This window comes from Dromaius novaehollandiae, chromosome 12, assembly GCF_036370855.1.
Source record: "Dromaius novaehollandiae isolate bDroNov1 chromosome 12, bDroNov1.hap1, whole genome shotgun sequence".
Taxonomy (NCBI): Eukaryota; Metazoa; Chordata; class Aves; order Casuariiformes; family Dromaiidae; genus Dromaius; species Dromaius novaehollandiae.
This window is the reverse complement of record NC_088109.1, coordinates 10,230,451-10,250,054: the sequence shown is the minus strand read 5'-3', so window position 1 is coordinate 10,250,054 and position 19,604 is coordinate 10,230,451. Positions and strand designations below refer to the sequence as shown.

Genomic DNA, 19,604 nt, shown 5'->3' with positions numbered 1-19,604 from the left:
ATGTTTCACACAGTTGTAGGCCTCTGGCTGGGGACAATCAGATTAAGAAAGGCTGACCAAAAATGTTTCTTTTTGCACACATCTCATCAGTTCAAGTTGCTTCAGTGTAAGAAGTGCTTTTAAAACCAGCAGAACTAGTATTTGTACTACCACTTACAAAACTGCATTTTGTTTGATTCATGTAAGGCCACACAAGGACTTGTACACCAGTTTTGGTGGTGTTTCTACAATTTAGAATCCTTTTCAGGTGTCCAATTTCAATTGGTCTGCAACCAAGGGAGCTATATAAACACTGGGAAATTGAACAGTGAGATTGTATCATAAATTTTTTGTAAACTCAAATATATTTTGTGGAGTAATAAAAGCATTTATGCATCTTTCTAAAATTATAGTTAAAATAAGTTATTGTAGAGAGAACACAAGCATATTTTATTGCAGTATTATAATTTTTAGTCTATATAGTTGTCATCCAAGCTCCAAAAAGACACTGTTCAAATAAAATATACTACATATATTTGCTTATTCAATAAGTGTACTTCACTGAACCCCCCCCCCCCCACTTGCCTATGTTTCTTTTCTAACGATTAGCTATAGTATTTTCTGTCATTACCTACACATATAAACAGTCTGGAAACTCATGAAACATTTTAATTATTGAGATGACTTCTAGTTTTTCTATATTTGGTAAATTCTATGATTTGTGGTATTTTAAGGTGCCATTGTTATAAAAATGTAGTTCAGCTGAATCTGCTGAATTTGACATATGCTATCAAAAAACCCAAGGATTTAAGCAACCTGGGTTGTGGGCTGGGTTATTTCCCTTCTCTTTTTTTAATGTTCAGCTTCAGCTGCCATAAAAATGGTTGATTTTTCAGAAATTCAACAGTGGGTAGAGTTCTGAAAACTACTCACTGGTATTTCATAGTGATATCAGATCTGGAGAGTTTACTTTGCTCTCCTAAAGTTTCTTTTTGTAAACTAGAAAAGTGTAACAAATCAGAATGCTGGGTAACCTACCCAAGTGTTTCCAGGCAGAAGGCATGAAAGATTTGGTTTTGACATTTTTAAGGGGATTTTTTTCCTAATTATTTTCATAGATTTGTTATCTAGGGGAGTGATACTGATACCCTTTTTCATACAAATACTCTAATCACCTTATTTTTTTTCTGGTTAACATCAATCATTCATAAAAGACTTACACCCTGTGATAATGTAGACTAATGACTACATTCCACACATTCCCTCCCATTGTCCAAATACTGCAATCGGAATTCAACTTTTTGAGCTTCGCGGTGAAAAACTATTAGTAAAAGGAGTCCCAAGTTAAATAAAATTATTACACAGTTTATTTTGAAGAACATTTTGCATTTGTTTTAATACAAAATGATGTAGGTCAAGAAATAATTTACAAACCTTTAAGTTCTTATCCTGGCATTCGAAATAAGAATGATTCCAGAGGAAGTTTGTAAGGTATTCATAGGAAATTGTTATTATGTACAAAATGTTTATTGACATGTTTTAAATATCACATTTTTAAAAATGTGAACTGGATTGCTATCTAGCATATGAACTACAGGTAAAACCTGATAAGATAACTTGTTAGAACAAGTCATTGTTATCCAGTGCTAATAAAATAGATGGTAGTTTTCAACACTTTGATTTTCCTCCAAGGTTGTATTAGCCTCAAAGTCATATCAGGGTTTTACTGCATTGTGAACAATATCTAAGCCCTCTTTTGATTGCATAAAAATAAATCTTTGAAATAGTACACACAGAACAACAGAAGGGTAGAGGCAACGAAGTAGTATTTTTTTCACATAATCAAGGTGTTTTGGTTCTATGAAGAATTGTTTTACCATATTTTTCTTTTTGAGCAGAGTAGTATGCAGTACTGAAGTAAAGCATTCTCATTTACTTGTGAAATAACTTCTGCCTTAGATGTTTCATATCAAGGTAGGTAATTAGGGTAATACGCTGTCAAAACTAACTGTCTCATGGCCAGTAAAACTCTGGCATGAACTTGCTGATTTTTTAATGATTTTTTAATATTTATTTATAGCATGGGATTAATACAAAAATAAAATCACAGCTTATTGTCAATCAAAAAGTTAAAATAATTTCAAATCTTTTACTTTCCAATTTAAGACTGCAGATAGTCAACTGTGCATCCCTTATGTAGAGAGATGCATTTGACTCAAAAATTAAAAAAAAAAAAAGTGTGTTGTCAAGTTTAAACTTGATAGTTTATCCCGAAAAGAGATTTATACTGAGAAGTGGCTCTATTTAAATATTTATGCTATAGCTCTATATATTCCAAGTAAAAATACTTATATCTAGAATTCTGTGGAGAGTTACAATAATCAGGGTCCATAAATATTGCTGCAGTTCAATTACGGTACAATAATTACAAAATATAGAACATCTCTTTACAAATACAAATCATTGTATATTACAATTCATTTACAATAATTTCTACTATATAATTTTTAGCAAACTATCTTATCTAATTCTACTATAACCTGGTTGCAAATGCATTAGTAAGAATGCAATTATTCCAGTATATTTTGCCCTTAATGTGATAGTCATAAAACAGACTATCTGAATGATATTTTCCTATGTAAACTGGTGTTACATATGACAATATTATCTAACTTCTTTTTTCAATGATCTCTAACAGGTAGAGCATGACAAACTATTTTAGAAGAGCATTAAGAAAAGAAATCAGGAGGCAAGTTTGAAACAATATTAGAATGGATATGCAATGGATAGCTGATATGCTATTGAGTGCTGAGGTAATGACACTATTGGTTGTCATCACTCATGTAGTTATTTCCCACACAATTTTGTGTTGGACTCATACAGATGGACAAAATCCTGCTCTACTATGATGGACAGCAGCACAAGGTTGAAGGACAGGCAAGATATTACACCTCAGAATCCTGCTCTAGCCCTCAAAAAACTGATTGTCAGAATCTGCTTGGTTTCCCAATAACCTTTTTCCTACAGAGGAACCAAAGATTCTGTGGTAGGAGCTGATGTACTGCAGCTCTGATCACATTTCAGCAACCTGGAGATAATCTGTTTATTAGTTATGGCTTCCTTGAGGTGTGACATCACTTGTACAAAAATCAATTGGTTATTAACTCCAGCTAGTGCCTAGCATCTTTAAACTATGAGGCACTTTTTCTGTTATTAAAATCATTTTCCTTACTAAATACTATAAGCTTGTAATGCATATCATTTCATCAGCTAAGTCTTCTTCATATCGTCCAGTATCTGGTTCTTCATCGCTGTATCCAGGACCAAAATCTTGAAGTTCATAATCTTGTCTGCTTAAAATGGGAAACATATCCCCATTGGTCCCATTGCTGATACTTCCATTGAGAAGATTACTTGCTGCACTTTCCATCTCATCAATAGTCATGTCACATGCATCAGCAATCTCATGCTTTGTAGCTGAAACAAACTTAGGGTCCTTTGCATACCTTCCTAGGCCTTCAGATATAAGTACCTGGCAGGTGGAGGGATGAGGGGGGAGAGAATGAAACATTCAGTGCACTTACAGAAGAACAGCTAAATCATAAAAATGTTTCTTATTTATGGAAAATTCTGGAAACTCCATGTTAACTAACTACAGCAACCCACAGCAAAACTGTATATACAAAGAACCATCAAATAGCTCCAAACTGCACTGTATCAATTTTGTAATAATGTAATGAATCGCTTCTGTGATAATGTAAATGCAAGATACTTGGCAGGGTTTTTTTGTCAGAAACTGGGGAGTCTCAATAAACGTCAAACATCAGCTTGATGTACTAAAGACAACAGTTTATAAATCCCAGATATTGCAATTGGGGCAACTGGCTGAAATGTAGAATTCTAGGTTCATGCTAGGTACTGAAGAATACATGAAAGAAAGCTGCTGACATCCCATCTGGAATCAAAATTTAACAGAAAGGAAGTGATAGATGGAAGCAAGAACAGTAATTATGATACTTAGAATTTCTATATACTTTTATCTTCAAAGCGCCCCCCGCCCCCCCTTTTCAAAGAAGGAACTCCTAATGTTCCTGAATAATACTTCTACAAATCAGACCTTGTAGTCCTGCTTCACCCTCCTCACCTAGTATTTTGACTCACAGAGTTCTTGTTCTTGTATTCGGATGAGTGCAAAAATAGTGATGAATTTGGGGCCTGTATAGAAGGAGCAGATCTCTGCCTGTGATACAGAAATCTGACACTAATGTTAAGATTTGGATTCAGTGGAAAACTTTTACAATATGACAACTGAGAAGTTGTTCCCGTCTTCACCTAAAAAGTTTTGGGGTTTGGAACTGAAATAGCACATTTTCAGAGAGGTAATGCGGGCTGAACTGTAAGATTTTTACAGTTAACACAAAAAACTGAACAGACAGACACTCTTGGCTACTTCAGAGGTTTCTGTAATACTTACCGCTTCTACCAAACTGTCTGCACTCCTCTGTTTGTCACTATGTTTATGCCTAAAGTCATTAGGTACAGTTAAATTGGCTGGTGTAAATGTTCGGTAGGAAATATCAGGGTCATCTGTGTACCAAGAGCTCCTGTGCAAAGAGGGCAGGCTACCATTCATCTGTTCTGTAGATTCAGCCCTATCAACTTGGATTAGAGGCGTATAATACGGCGTACGGTCCCTGATGGGAGGGGTTGCAGGTGGGGTAGCCCAGGAACGCGTTGAACGACTTGGTGAATGTCTGTGAGCTTTACTGGAATCCAGACCTGCTACAGCCATGACCTGGTAAGGGGAAGATTTTTAGAAGTTAGACAATCTCAAATGGTCGCCATCAGGATCATTTCTCATTTCAGCAGTTAGTTCAAACGAACTGTTTAGGCAGCTGCTATGCAAAGTAACATTTTCTGATATTTAAGTGTCATGTAAAGGAGGAACAGGACTGCAACTGGTAAATGGATAGTATAAAATGGTATTTTTTCTATTACTGCTCAAATCACAAAATCTTGGCATTAGCATTAGTCAAGCAAAAAGCTGCTTATATAATATATTAAACAAGGGAAACAGAGTGTAAAAACATTCCTCCTCTTCTGTAGGGTCAGGATAGGAAGCTGTCAGCTTTACACTTAAAATTGCTTTTAAGCACCTTGCTTTTTTTAGTTTCTTTGAAGAAGAGGGACCTATTCACCTGGCATAATTTACAATTGTTTAGAAATTCTTCTTATTGCTACAAATCCTGTAAATCCTCTCAATCAGCCTGATGCTGAAGCAGTAGATAGGAGACTTGGGCTACCTGGAGATTTCAGTTGGTCATATGAAAACAAATGATTTGATTTAATTTGAAGTAATAACAAAAACTTACTAACATTCAATAGACCACAGATTACAATATTTAGTTTAGATCAGATAAGTAGGAGTAAATACCATATGAACAGCAAGCAATAACCTGATTCACACAAATTAGATGCAGCTTCAGGACAAAGCTAGCATAAGGAATTATTTATATTCATTATATATGTTTCCCATGCTTTCTAAAGGTCTTTTCATTATTCCAAACACAGCATCTTTATATTTCAAAGCATCATCTTTATACATTACAATGACTGTTCTGCACTGTACATGTCCATCGTATGACATACTAGGAGCTGCTATTCTCATTGAAACACCACCAGCTTTTATGCAGCACCAAATAAAACAGTGCACTTTCACTTGGAGATAATCCATGAGATTTCTTTTTTGTTTTATTCAGTCCTTATTTGGGCAAAACACATGGGTTTGCCTAAAACTACTGACTTAAAAGATCTTTCCATTTCTCCTGACTCAGTACATCAGTGGAAGAACTTCAGGAATTCACCCCGGTGATCAAATTAAATGCAGTTTGCTTAAGAATTAAAGTTTTCATATGCAGCTTCCTGGTACAGATGATTTTCCAAGCATTCTGGATGGTTCTTTTTTAAGATATTCAAATCAGAGTTGATTAATGAGCCACAGAAGATGTGCATGTTTTACTTGCAAACTCTCACAAATGTGGCTAACTTTGAGTAACAGCATATGCAAAGATAATAGATGGTTACCATATTATTCAGTCCTGGTCAAAAGTCCTTAGAGTATTCAACCTTTTCGTGGACACAAAGAGTCATGGGGGCAAACTATTTGCTTCCAGTGTTTTTTACAAGCTACGTATTTGAGAAGCCTTGCACCTAGCAACTATAAGAAAAAGCATGCCATACACATGCTTGGAAGTAGTACATAGGCAAACCACATGATCCACTAGTACTGCTCCAGACAACCATGAACGTCAGAGGTACAATAAAGAAGCTAAAATGACATGATTCATTATTAGTTAAAGGTTTTGGATTTACCTGCTGTTGCATTAAGTGAAGTGGTAAAGCAGTGCGGTGGTGGAAAGAAGGAGAGAGTGGTATGTCATCTTGACTACTTTGTCGGCGGAGGCATTCAAAGTTAAAGGAAGATCGTCTATTTGCTACAGGAGAACCATAATTCATTAGGAAAATAAAATACTTTTTTTTTTCCCTCAAAGTCCAGTATTTCGAGAAATCCAGTGTGGGTCAAATGTCACCCAAATAAAAAGATATTCCCCCTCCCCAATAAGAAATATTAATAAATTATGTTGATTAACAGAAGCAGCCAGGTGACTGCAAGGTAGCGGATAGATTCCTCACATGAGCAAATGCAGTAGTAAGGACAAACCATACGAGCAACCTAAGACAACAAGAATTTGAAGCAGCTATGTTTCACAAAGCAAGCATTTGTTACGCAGCAGATTGGTTCAGACACTTCAGAGTTTTGCTGAAAACTGCTGTTCTAATGAACCAGAGTTCCCAAAAGAAATTCCAAATCCCCAGTTCCTTCGAAGTAATGTGGAATATGAAAGAAATATATGCAAGTCAAAGGCAACTAATGTTATACTTTCCTAGTTTCTATTCTGTTACTTATAACAATGGTAAACCATAATTTGTGCTACATTTACTATTCATGTAAATGCTAGAAAGGAAAAAGGAGAAATCTAAACTGGATCAAGGTGTTTGGCTGGTGCAGAAATGTTTCAGTTGGTCTCACTGGAACCGTAACGACTGAAGGGAAGTTGCCTGCAGCCACACCTGGATATAATTTCTCTGTGTCACTTTCAGCATGAAGAAAATTGTGCTGTTCTGGAATCCCAGCTGGAATCCCAATACAGCCTTGCAGCTCTAAGCATCGTACTGCAAAACTGGAAATACAGCCTGACCGTACAAAGCAAAGATACAAAATTGTGCTCTCTTGAAACTAATTGAAGCTATTGAAACTATTCTTGGTAACTTTTTTCAACACCCTGAATTTGTGAAAAGAATTGAACATTGACTTAGATTCATCACTTAGAGTCATCGCGTTTATCACTAGGCACGTAATGTTGGACACCAACGATCTAGGATCCCTAAAGAGCCACTAGAGCAGAACAGGCCCCTCCAGAAGTTGATTCAGTCCATCTAATATGAACTTTATGTCTCTTTCAATTATCTCTATGATGAATCCAAATTTAGGAATGTCAGCCCGAGCCTTAGTTCCTGATCCTAACAACTGCTAAATGTCCCAATTTCAAAATGAATAAAAAAACAAACCAAAAAGCCTCCTCATCCAAAACAAGATGTTCCATTGCACATGCTTCTCCCCAGGACAGAATGAAGAACATATGTTAATCACATTCCTCAGTGCACTTCTGGAAGTTGCTCAGATACTGTGGTGATTAGCTTGGTATAAAAACCTGTAAGAGAGCTTGATACAGAGCTCAATTTACTAACCACAGTGCTCAGCTAAGGCCTGTACATTACATTAACTTGGACTGAATTCAGATGCAAGTAGAAACTGCTTAGTGTATTGTTGCAGGTTCTTTTTCTTTTCTTTTTTCTTTTTTTTTCTTTTTTAAAGTGAGCACATCAAGGCTTCCTCCCCACACTGAAGAGCACATACACTAATTAAAAATAATAGGTTTGATCATCTTTTAAACCCTGATGAGATTCTGAGCCTCTAAAATTTCTCATCTGTATTCCTGAACATTAAATAAATGGTTATGGCAGGAGGCCTGATGTTGCTCTTATTGCATCATACCGGTATAAGTTAAAGGACTTTGGTAAAGTTCTTCCCACGTTACCCTTATGCGACTTAGATCAGAACTAGATCCTCTTACCCTAGGATATCAAATATCCTCCTATCTAGTACACTTATCTAGTCTCTCATATATAAGATAAAAAGCACCCTTTTTCTTTTCTATCAGTAAGCTTCCTCTAAAGACATGCCAGCTTAATAGTGTCATCAAAACTTTATTAAAAAAGTTAAATGAAGCCCAAAGACTTCTGTCTGCAGACTGCAGTCACAGGAAGCCTTCAATCCCCTCCACCCCCATCCCAACACTTCCATGGGAAGACTCAGGAGGACTTTTCCTGCAATGGGTATGGAATGAGTATGTGAAGCATCAATTTCTTTCTCTGGCTTAAAATTCTTCTGCTATCAGAAACAACCTGTAGAAAGATGTACAGGAGTCTCTTTGCACAGTCAAGAAAATTGTCTGAGTAAACCTTTTCCTTTTGCTACTAAAAGAAAGGCAGCAACTTTCTGTGCATTTCACTCCCATTCATCTTGAGTTTTTTAGCTCTGTAGTGTGAGGCTCACATATACTTTGTGCCCTTTTCTATCTCTGCCACTTAAGGTCAGAAAGCCAAACAGCAGAACGCTTTATTACTCTTGTCCTAAGAACTGAGTACCAAAAGTGAGGATCCAGCACAAACAGCACTGCTGAAGAATCTTTCCTTTATGATATCATGTGCTCTTTGCAGCTGTCCTTGACTACAGCTTTTTGTAGCTTTAAATAGTCTTGAGACTTTACCTCAGGCAATGTATAAAGATCCCATTACACTTGTTTCTGAAACACTTTTTTTTTTTTTTTTTAATTTGTACCTGGATTGTCTTCAGTGTGGCTGAGAGAGTGAACAGAAGGAAACCCATTTTCCTACCCCAGGAGTCTGTACAGTCATACTTCCATAGGTAAATGGGCTGTGGGTCAGGCTGCTAGCATCAAAAAAAACAAAAACACAACACAAGTGTTGCTAGAAATCTAATCTATGTAATGACAGACAAATCCTAGGAACTCTTCTAGAAAAATGGTCCTGAATTGCCTTGTCTTTACGGCACTGGTTAGATGGCATCACCCAAAGACATATGTAATAGAGTTGGCTGTGCTGACCATACTATAGATAAGAGTACTGTTGTGGGGTTGCACAGAACTGAGTTTTGTTTCTCATGAACCCACACCTCCATACTTGCACCAACCCAGTCTCTTTAGTTTATCCTTAAAAGGTGGTTTATTTTGGGCTTCACAAGCTAAAAAAAAAAAGTGTTTCCTCTCCGTGAAGTGTCAGAAGTCAAAGACCCAAATGCAAGAGCTTTGAGTCTGTGCCTAGTTTCATGGGAAGATTAGCAGTCCATAGCATTAATACTATAGATTAATCTCCATAGTATGGCCTGAAACATAGGAAAACAAAACTTGTATGATAAGAAATATTAGAGGTTTTAGAATTGCAGATAAACCAATATTGTGCTTAAAATAATGGGAAACCAAAGATCTAAGAAGGAGAATAAATGAAAATTAAGGAAACAGGTAAAAAATCTAAATGCTGCCTGAAACGTGTGCAAGTCTGTTGGCTGGTCCATGCAACAAGATAGGACACTAATGCAATCTATAACTTCACAATGGAAATGTTTTCTCTCTCAGAAGAGATGCCCAGAATTTTACGCAGAGATGCTTCTGAGATGGTAGAATGAAGTTCCAAAGTGAATCCAAAATGAAATGCTTAGCCCAGGATAACAATCTTATTTTTCACAGGGACTTGAGAAACTCACATTAAAAAGCTAATGGCACTTCAGAAGTACCAGGAGGGGAAAAAAAATCACCATTCGACTCGCTCTTAGTTCTGCTTTCCCTGAAAATTATCATACTTCAGTCTCTAGTGTTTACTAAAACAGCTTGAGGTAAAGATGTAAATGGGACCAATTACAATGTCATTAAGAGTCTGAGTTAAAAGAGAAATGGGAAGTGCCAGCAGGTGAGTCACTAGAGAGACAATGGCACTGTTTGACTCATAGCAACATAACGCATTTGTAGGTATGAATAAAGGGCAGACATCAAAAACCTCTGATAAAAGTTTCAGAGGAAACCACTGCTGCATTCTACCTTGCTCTTTCTTCATTTATCAAATCAAGTTAGAATTAGAAATTAAATATTTTTATATTATTTGATCAGTGATGCAAGAGATATCAGAAAGATTCACTTGCATGCCTGTGCAGGCTCCCCGACAGTGGTGTCAGCCCCTCTCCCAGGCAGTTTCAGGCCAGAGCCATGATTCTGTGAGCAATCTCTCAAGGTGGAGAGATGCTTCTGCTGCATACAACATTCTGCTAGCAACATTAATCAAAGAATGTCATGCCTAAAATCAGAGGCACAAGGAAGCCTTTTTAAACTAGAAACTCTTAATGAATTTAAATAATTCTGGATTTGCAAACAAATTGATCCTAATCTACTTACGTGTTGGTGTTGGAGGTAGCAGCCGTCTCCTAGGAGATCTTTTTGTATCATAACAGATCTGTGAATCATCTTCCTCAAAAAACCCATGTGGGTGATGGTAACCTTTTGGTCTCTCAAAATCTGAGTCATGGCAGTGATATCTACAGTGGTAGTCACATATATGCCTGAATTAAAATACAATAAAGAAAATATTATTTTCAGTGAATTTCTGTAAGTTCATCTGTTGGTCTTCTAGATGACTTTCAAACATTTCTTCTCCAGCAAGATAACCAAACAAAACCAAGTAAAACCACGTGACTCAGTATTAAACATCCCATTTCTGTATGCAAACTGATTTTGAGATAGTGAACATACACTGTTGGATTAGCATAGTTACATAGTAAGTTGTAAGGGGAATGTTTTATCAAATTATATTTAAATGAACTTATCAGTACAGGCTAAAATATAAGACCTCAGTTGTACATTGCTTAAAAAAAAACCCCAATAGCCTGTCCTACTCCAGCCATGCTCTCTTATAAGCCCTGGCTAAGCTGTGGAGCAAAGAAACTCAGAGAATGGAATTCAGCCGGTTGCACTCTGGATCTTTCTTTAGTTGGAAATCAAATCTTTTAAGGGATACTCTTTGTAATTATCAGAAAATGACTGGCTACAAAGAATGGAAGTTAACATAGCTTAGTTTCTACCTTACATGGACCAATTCTGAGAATTCTGCAAAACTTAGCTTTTATGCAAATCAACAAGATGCATTTTAGGGAGCCAGTCTTGTCAGAGTTCAGCTGGCAAAGAAAGGTAGTATAGGAGGAGAAGAATTTAGTGTGGTTGGCACGTGCGCACATGCACTTACGGATCTAAGACAGAATGGCAACAAATTCTTCCTTTTCTGAACTGGACCTCAAAATAAAAATTTATTGGTAGAAGCGAAGGACACTTCTGTGGAGTTGTTCAATTTATTCAGCAGAAGTGAAGCATATTTATTGTAAAGGAGGTGAGTACAATCTACTCACGAAGCTGTAAGTGCAAATATCTTTCACTTCATAATGAGAAAGGGAATATTATCAAATTTGAAATTCATCAGATATTTGAGGAAAAAAGTTTATTAAACTTTTTTTTTTAAAAAAAAAAAGTTCAGTATTACCAAATAGAGGTCCTCTTCCATGACATGTTAGTACTTAGAAAACAGTGGAACTTTCTGACTTTCCAAGACTTAATCAGGGACTCCCGAACTGTCAGATGCAGATACTTCTTCCAAGTAATGTCCAAGCATTGCCTGAACAACTGGAAACCTGTTCATGTACCTGAATGGTCCTAGTGCAAAGCTAGGACCTGCTGTTGCTGCAGCCATGGCTTCCTGAGGCCAACATCACAGTGGCAGTGCTCAAGCCAAGCTAACTTGGGAACCACAGTTCTAAAGTTAAAAAATCCTACCCCAGACCATTTCTGAAGGAACTGTGTGACACAAAGCTGGCAGAGAAAAGCTTAGATTTACCACGATTAAATGAAAGCTTTTTTACTCAAATCTGTGAAATTAAGACTCTGAATACAAAGATCACAGGAATTAAACACGAGTAACCAGGCAAGAGTTTTTAGAAAAATGCTAATGGGCAAATAAAAAATAAAATAAAAAATATCGCTGGGCAGAAATACCACAATTAACTCAGCTACCATTCTGAATTTTAGCAGAAGAAAACAGAAATTAGTTAGAAAATTGAGAGAAACTAAGCTACAAAACTAGAACTCTGCAATTACAGCAAGGGGCCTCAAATTAATACTAGCTTGCACATTATTCAGTAATACAAACATATAAGAAATGCTAGTATGTCAACTGAAATTCAATATATGACATTTCCATAGTTTATAAATAAACCATAAAAACCATCCATTCCAGACATATACAAGCTATGCCAACTATCAAAGCATTAAGTGTTTGTATTAGGGAGCTAGAAAATGGTGCCAAGTGGAAGATTATTAATAAATGGATGTAATGAGAATTTTCAAATGGAAGTTGAGCCAATACTTTATTGGTTAAGCTAATACTACCTTACAATCACGTTCTACAGTCTACCAGTTTCACCTTTCTTTTTGTTTAAGTAAGACTAAAAAGAGGAAACTATTTCCAAAAATTTCTCTGCATAAGCTTGATCCTGCTTCCATTACAGCTGAAATTTTATTTGTAAATGAAAGGCCTTCTTTGGTTATGCACTATCTGGTTTATACTCAGTTCAAATGAACTTTGTGCTTTCCTTTGCATTTGGTACGTAACTTTTCCTGGCATCAGCACTTGATGCCAAACACAAAGGTCTATGGTACATACAGTGTTCTTATTCACCATTTCACCTGCCAGCAGTTGTCAGGTATTAGCTTCATTAGAGGATTTTCAGCATGAGAAGTGTGCCTAGCAAAGCCTTTAAGGATATATACGTCATTTATTAAATTTTCTTCACAGTTTAACAAATACCCTCACCTGCTTCCTGACAACATACTGTCTTCCTCATAATATTCTTCTCCACTACAATAATCCTGCTCTCCCAAATAATGATCATCATTGCAATAGTCCTGAACTTCACGTTCTTCACGGCAAATAGTAGGTCGACGCCCATCACCAGAGTCAGATCTGTAAGTGGCAAACAAATACTTGCAACTAATTATATTTCATTCATAATTCTTTTAAGGTGCTTTCAAGAAAAAAAGACAAGCATTAAAAATTCTCTTTTAGTTAGAATGTGGTTTTTTAGTAAATTCTGTGGAACTATAGAACATTGTACAATGTGAGTATCTTATCTGTTTTTTAAAGATAATCTCTATTTCCTTATGATGCAAATATTAAAAGCATTAGTATAGGGATGTTGAATAAAGTCAAATACATATCAGACGTTTTTGCAAAATATAAATTCAGAGTACTTTGAAGAAAAATAGCCTCTCTCAAATGCCTGAAGTTTGGCAAATGGCTAAAATATTACGGATCATTCAATGAGATCTTCCAAGAAAAATCTGAAACAAATGTGTAAATCCAGACATTAAAAACTACCACCGGATGTAGATTTAGTAATACACTTCAAATAACACAGTATATCCTATTTTTAAAATCATCTTTGCAAATATTCAGACAGAAGCTGAGGATAGATTTTTGGATCTCCTATAAATGGAACTGTACACAGTAATATCTACAGTGGCTAACAACAGGTTTTTTTCCAGTCTATGCCAGACAATTTAAAACAAAGACCAGCATCAGGTATGATCTTTCTGTCTGTTGAATCCTGCACAAACCTGCCTGGACTTTCACAACAGCTTTAATCATTTTAAACTTTACCAAAAGTCTACCCTCTTAGAACAGGCAGTGCAAAATTTGACTTCGAAATTTTCACAGAAGTTATTCAGCATATGCTTTGCTATATAGCCAATTTTGAAAGTTATACTGCTTTTTCCCCAAAAAATTAAGAAGAAGGTACCACTTGTGGTTTTAATTATGTCAGAACAATATTAACTCACCTTATGTAAGTTTCGTAGTAGCGGGTTCTGTCCAGGTGAGCCATGAAAATATGGAGAATGGTATTTTAAAATGTAGTTCCCAGAAATTCATTGGTGATTACAGTGACTGAGCTGTAACTAATGATTTTGCTTTAAAGAAAACTATTTTCAAACTTGATTAAGCAAATGCAAAATTATATACTTTGCTATATACTTTTCCCATATATAAGCAGCATATTTTAAATAAGTGTTATACAACAAAAGCAACAAAAACGAAACTAAATGTACCTATAAAAATTAGTTTCATGTAGCATACTAAGTTTTCTTACAGAATAGTTAAAATATGAGAGTTTTAAACACACAAGTATCTCTAAGTTTACCTCCTACTGCTTGGCCTTCTACGTTTCTCGTGATCAGCTCTGGAGTACGAATGATAACCGTTTTCTGATCTATGCTCATGATTTCCAGTATTTATGTGTTTTCCATGAACAACTTTGGACATGTTGGCATTATTAAGATTGGCATTTGTTGAGTTTGGAACATGCTTTCCTACTGAGTTGTGATTGTGGTATACAGAATTTCCTGCCTGGGGATATATGTTTTTCTCAGTATCACTTGCAGATGGAATTGAAGGCCGCTGAACATGTAAGGGACGGTGTGTGGTGTTGATCTGTTGAAATGAATCTCGTCTGTCGCTGCTAATGTGGTTTATGTGGTTGCCAAACAGGGCACCATTCCTCTGTTTTAGGAAAAGAGAAAAAAAGTCAGATAACAGAACATATTTTTCACAGTGGTGACTTATTTTTCTTTCCTACATGCATACAAAGGCAGCTATTCAATTAATTTGTGTGATTTTTTCATTCTAATTTTATAACGCTTCAGATGAGATCTAGAGTGATATAGATGTGACTGTGATAATGATGGTATTTGTATTTCAGAGTCAAATCAACACTATGAAGTGATCATTATTCTTTTTGCTTACAACTAAATGTGACATCCAGCTTTCTCCATGTTTTAGTATGCAGGAGAAACCTAGATTCCCATACACAACCATGCGCTAACTGCCTCAGAAGAGAATGTGTCTGCTCAGTTTTTGAGAACACTTTGGTGGCTTCTCTCCCTTCCCTCAGGGCACCGCTTTGCTACGAGTGTTGCTCAGACAAGATGGAGTGCCATGCAACAGCTCACAAGTGTATCTCAAGTAGATTAACTTAAACTTCGGTGGTTCCATTCTTTCTCCTCACAGAGGTACCAGGCAGAGTAGTAAGTAATGTTTACTGTTTACCAGCCCTGAGAGTGTAATGGAAGGTGAGAGAGAATGAAGTGGTAAATTGTGTTGTCAAAAATACGACTGTGGCATGCAGCTCTCTTTTACATCTGACCCAGATTACGTAGCCTCCCTGTCTAGCCAGGTGTGGGACTTGGATGACAGCAGTCTGTCCTGAAGCTCAATCTAGAGAAGACAGGAGGTAAATAATGGTTGGCAGAGAAATGCATCTACTGATGGTAACCGTGGCACTGTCTCCGCAGTGCAATATCCTCCTCCTTTGTTAAGGACAACACTAAGCTCTGGGAATTTTGACTTAGTTACTGCAGAAGCCTGCTTTTACATCTACTTCTGAACTGCCTGTGAAGAACTAAGCTTTCCTGCCAGCTGACAAATGGTTTGCAGATAGCTCCTGATTACAACACTGACTTTATGTGTTCATTATTAGATTGAATATCTAAAATGTAAAAAGAGGAAAAAATATTTTTCTCTGATAGATTCTTACTGATATCCATCACAGGAAATCGAAACTGGCACTTATGCTTAGTTGGCTTCTGTGTAGTTCCAGGCATTTGTTTAAACTCTGCAGCTCTGTGTCTCTTGTGATTTGGCTGCCTGGAATTTCATCTCTTCTCCCTATCTACCACTGCAGAAGTTAAGACACTTCCAGTTTAAACCATGCCACTATCACAGTCTGAGATGGCTAATTGTCTAGGCACAGTGTAAGGCTCATACCTTTTCTTAGGATTTTTCTAAAATAAAATAAAAAAAAAAAAATTAAGGGCAGGAGTATGACATTGCACTTAAGAAATACTTTCTAAATTTATGATGAAATGCAGATGTCTTAGTGATATTGTGTGTGTGTGTATGTATGGGTGTATGTGTAGATCTACACATACACACACACATACATATATATATATATATATATATTTTCCAGTTTTGTTTTCTTTTTAATTATTATTATGCCATATTCAGGGATGATCTCATTCTAGAAATATCATATTATATAATAAAAAATTCATCACGTAATTATGTTCTGACATTACTTTATACACATCTTCCTCTTCCTCTGGATTGTTTTCCTCTGGTTCATCATCTTGCAAGTCACAGGATATAGCTCGGCGTATTTCAGGGCCAATATCATGAAGTGTCCTTAGTCCTGCCTAAATCAATGACAATATCATAATACATTAGGAATACAAATTCTTTTTCTAACCTTAATTACAGGCATGTAAAATTTTTAAAGAATAGTCAACAATATTTTGTATCCTGACATACAGACAATAACTATTATATGTCTCTTTACTATTATTAACAACAGGCTGAGATTCCACTACAACCCTGTTGAGGTGGTCATGTCTTTACTATCACAGTGTAAAGCCTCAGTTAAAGACCACCAATGTTTACGGAACACTGTGGGAAAAAAAATCATCTTACAATAAAACATCAAAAAGTAGTCAACAAGAACTATAATAAAGTGTATTTTAAAGAGATTTATATTTAATTCAAAAAAGGTGTTCGCAGCCTCTCTGTCCATACAGGAAACACAAGGACATCTTTGCTATAGCAACAGCAAGTTTAGCAGAGCTCAGATAGAAAAGGAAGGAGTGAATAATTCCAGCTCATCTACACTGCACTGTGGTATGTAGATACTTGATTTAAAGCTTCAGTTTAGGATAGAAAGCAATCTAGCAGCAGTAGCACGGACCTCAGCACCTAGTGGTTCATTTTCCTTCTCAAGCCTGCTACCACAAGCGATCTCTAGGACGAGAGCTCACTCACACTGCCTATCATGCATGTTCCCTGGAGTACACCACTGCACTGCAGTCAGGTTTCAGCTCAAAAAGGAAAGAGTTGGTTTGCTGGAGAGCAAAATGACATCCATGCAGTGTGGGCAATCAGGACCTGGAAAGGGATGAGCCAACAAGCTAAGTATCTAACAGTGTAGATTTACCTTAGGTTCTTCTTCAGCTTTTATTTGTACCCATATTTCACCTCCTGAAAATGGTGTGCAACTGAGCATATTAGCCTACATATCTTTGGCAATTGTATTTTCTTCCTCAGGGATGAACTTTGAGATTGATGTTATAATTGAACAAGTCTCTAAAATTATTTACCAGTGATAATGTGCAATACAATTTTCATGAATACATTGTGCTTCCTCCCACTATATGAAAAGATCTACCAAAGAAGAGATAAAACACATTCAAGAGACATGTTTAGACACTAGTTCTACAAGGATAACATTAATCAAAACTGCACATTGAATCATTCATGCTGTTTTGCAATAGGACATCTGTTGTTTCTTCTCAAATTTTTCTATTTGCTTGGGTTTTTTTGAGGTAGAGGAAGAAAAGAGATTCATGTTATCATATTTGACTGCCTCTAAATTTATTTCTGAGGTTTTACTCTAAGTCTGAAAAAATAAAAGTGTTTTCTTATTCAGATCCTTCCTGCCTGATGCATCTTTGATGCCGTCTGTGCTTAAATTTTCCTTCCAGGCATGGGAAAGATGAGATGCATTAGTTCAATAGTTAGCAAACCAGTGACACTGAGTACGATCAACAACATAATTGCATAATAAAACCAATCATGTCTTTAAATAGTCTTTCCTGTAAATGTACAAGATGACTTCAAATTAACATGATAATTCCATGCAGCTGTGCTTTATGAGGCATAACAGCACCTGCAATGTTTTCAAGATGGCATAAGGCATTAATACACCAGTGCTGTGTGCTAAATAGTATCTCAAGAGACAACTAATGATGCCCCTGTCTCTGGCAAGGCATTGAGATGACACACATGTTCTTTTAAATGCTGAAATAATAGAACTGTAGGAGTCTCTTAGTGAAAAAAGTGTCATATGACTAACAGCTATAGTTTCTGAATTGGTCATTTACAGAGAGAGAAAGATAAGCTTAAAGATACTTGAAAAGAACTTCACTCCATAATACCCAAAACTTTTAAAAGTTAATGTTTACATTTAACAAACCCCAAGTAATTCTCTTTAATCAGTTTTACACATTTACAGTATGCATAAAGTAAAACCATTTTAGATATATATTCTGTATTAAAAAGATTGTGTATAATCCAAGACTGCAATCATGACCTTTAAAAAAATATTTAGATGCTTGTAAACACTAGAATGACTCAACTGCAAAAAGGTAATTTTCACTATATCTAAAGTCAGCCCACATCATTTCTGAGATATCGTGCAACCTAGATATAGATGCAGTTTAAGCTTATTTTAAGAAATGTAATCACAATACTCTAATTTAAATAATAAGAATCACTATCACCACAGTATTTTAAAATATTTATCATCACAGTCATTTAAAATATAACATACACAGCCCTCCCTCTTTTGAAACATTTTATAGTGATATCAGGAAATGGAAGAAATACTTGTAAGTTTTGCTTCCCAGATTTTAGAATGATGCATACTTAAATGTATTGCTATATAAACTCATTAGATATGGAATACAGTATAAATATGAATTCTTAATTCTTAGATTTTAGAAACTTCAGAATACTGAAAGAATGACTATGAAGATGTTCATATAAACCACTACATTTGTAGATAATGCACGTAAGTTTTTAGTACCTGCATATTTTATATCTCTTTATAAAGAGATATTTTATATCTCTTTATATCATTTTATATTCCATATCATTAGATATGGAATACAGTATAAATATGAATTCTTAATTCTTAGATTTTAGAAACTTCAGAATACTGTAAGAATATGACTATGAAGATGTTCATAGAAACCACTACATTTGTAGATAAGGCACGTAAGTTTTCAGTACCTGCATATTTTATATCAAAGAAAACCAAAATGTACAAAATCCCCAAAGCTACACTGATACTTAAAAATAAACTGAAGTTATTATGAACAGAATACAATGCAATAACTATTAAGAAAATAATCATGCAGAAAAATAGCTGAATAGACCTACGCTATAGCAGTGAACATAAGAGACATAGTAGTCAAGGCTTGATTCCCCAGTGTTATTCATCTTCATAGAGCCCATCTTCTAACACTGACGCTGAGTGCACTGCTCTACAACTACACAAAAGCTCTGTGCTTTCAGTCAAATCCAGACTCCCTTCAGCTAAGCCTTTCTGTGAAGACAACGTGAACATGGGAGCACAATTAAATTGAAGTTGAGCAACGTTAACCCCTCAGCTGATGCCTACTAGAGGTTTGTGGTGTTCTTTTTTTTCTCCTCCCCGTCCCCTCCCAAAGTTTAATGCAGGGCTGCATATTGCTTATCAAATTTGCATAGGAAAAAAGCATAAT

At 35.9% G+C, this 19,604-nt stretch overlaps 1 protein-coding gene and 1 long non-coding RNA gene across 8 annotated transcripts in view; one reads left to right on the top strand and one right to left on the bottom strand.

The window, feature by feature from the left end:
* Window positions 1–1,323: 1,323 nt before the first annotated feature.
* The window catches only part of CACNA1D (calcium voltage-gated channel subunit alpha1 D), a 209,679-nt gene continuing 191,398 nt past the window's right edge, over window positions 1,324–19,604 (bottom strand). For all 7 annotated transcript variants that reach the window (XM_026102807.2, XM_064518903.1, XM_064518906.1 and 4 more), the window contains 8 exons: window positions 16,347–16,463; window positions 14,411–14,769; window positions 14,052–14,078; window positions 13,027–13,176; window positions 10,566–10,729; window positions 6,352–6,473; window positions 4,454–4,774; window positions 1,324–3,511 (listed from right to left, as the gene is read on the bottom strand). In XM_026102807.2, the coding sequence (XP_025958592.2) occupies window positions 3,218–3,511; window positions 4,454–4,774; window positions 6,352–6,473; window positions 10,566–10,729; window positions 13,027–13,176; window positions 14,052–14,078; window positions 14,411–14,769; window positions 16,347–16,463 (1,554 nt within the window). In that variant the 3' untranslated portion in view covers window positions 1,324–3,217. The remainder of the gene's footprint in view (window positions 3,512–4,453; window positions 4,775–6,351; window positions 6,474–10,565; window positions 10,730–13,026; window positions 13,177–14,051; window positions 14,079–14,410; window positions 14,770–16,346; window positions 16,464–19,604) is intronic.
* LOC135329687 (uncharacterized) lies at window positions 1,883–3,805 on the top strand. The gene is made up of 2 exons (XR_010391248.1): window positions 1,883–1,957; window positions 2,682–3,805. It is a non-coding gene; the product is annotated as an uncharacterized LOC135329687 (long non-coding RNA).